We start from the raw sequence: 1,214 nt of genomic DNA on the forward strand, positions 1-1,214 counted from the left end.
AGACACTAGAAAATGGAAAGACCTCCCATGCTCATAAATTAATGAAATTAATGTCTTGACAAAAGACACTTTTTCAACACAGTCCTCAATAAAATTGCAATAATGTTTTTCACAGTAGTAGAAAATGAAATACTTCTGAAATCCATATTGAATAATAAAACTCCAAATATCCCAGGAAATTCTTAACAGAAAGACTAATTCTGGGTGCCATCTCTCATCTTATAAAATAAAAATAAAAAACCTTGCATAGTAAATATCTCCGGAAATCTAACCATTATCATCCTCAACTTGCTTGATGTTCATCTAAAGACTCCTATGTATTTCTTCCTCCAGAATTTCTCCTTCTTAGAAATTATATTCATTAGTGTTTCTATCCCCAGATTTTTGGCATCAATAATTACTAAACTGAGGACCATTTCCTATAACAATTGCTTAGCTCAGTTATATTTCTTCATCTCCATGGGTGTGTCTGAGTTTTTCCTTCTAACTGCTATGTCTTATGATCGCTACGTTGCTATCTGCAAGCCTCTGCATTACACCATCATCATGAACAAGAAGCTTTGCTCCCTTCTGGTCCTCACTTCCTGGCTGGCAGGCTTTCTGACTATCTTTCCACCACTCATGCTCATCCTCAGCCTGGATTTCTGTGCTTCCAATGTCATTGATCACTTCTCCTGTGATTACTTCCCCATTTTACAGCTCTCATGCTCTGATACGTGGCTTTTGGAGAGGATTGGCTTCTACTTTGCCTTTGTTACTCTGCTGCTCACCTTGGCACTGGTGATTCTGTCCTACAGCTGCATCATCAGCACCATTCTGAGAATCCCATCTGCCAGACAGAGGAAGAAGGCCTTCTCCACCTGTTCTTCTCACATCATTGTCATCTCCATTTCTTTGGAAGTTGCAAACTCACCTATGTCAAACCTTCTGCATCACTAAACAAAGAAGTAGCTGTTCTTAACACTTCCATTGCTTCCATGTTGAACCCACTTATTTATACCTTGTGAAATCAGAATTAAAACAAGTCTTCAGGAATTTAAGTTATAAAATAGTGTTAACAATAAAACATTGTGTTAATGTGAATGAATACACTATAATGTGTCATAGAGAAGATATAAAATTTTAATTCTTGTATCGTCTACCACCCATCCATGTCTGCCTCAGTGCTGAGCCTTAGCTTTCATTTGAACCTGGAAGTGACTATATCATGTCTT

General features: G+C 37.5%; 1 protein-coding gene across 1 annotated transcript; it reads left to right on the plus strand.

Annotated features, from left to right (window-relative positions):
• The first annotated feature begins 315 nt into the window (after window positions 1–315).
• Window positions 316–939, plus strand: LOC101601670 (olfactory receptor 6C3-like). Its single transcript, XM_045153353.1, has one exon. It carries the CDS (start codon window positions 316–318, stop codon window positions 937–939), a length of 624 nt encoding a protein of 207 aa, XP_045009288.1.
• The last annotated feature ends 275 nt before the right edge of the window (window positions 940–1,214 follow it).

This window comes from Jaculus jaculus, chromosome 6, assembly GCF_020740685.1.
Source record: "Jaculus jaculus isolate mJacJac1 chromosome 6, mJacJac1.mat.Y.cur, whole genome shotgun sequence".
NCBI classification, from domain to species: Eukaryota; Metazoa; Chordata; class Mammalia; order Rodentia; family Dipodidae; genus Jaculus; species Jaculus jaculus.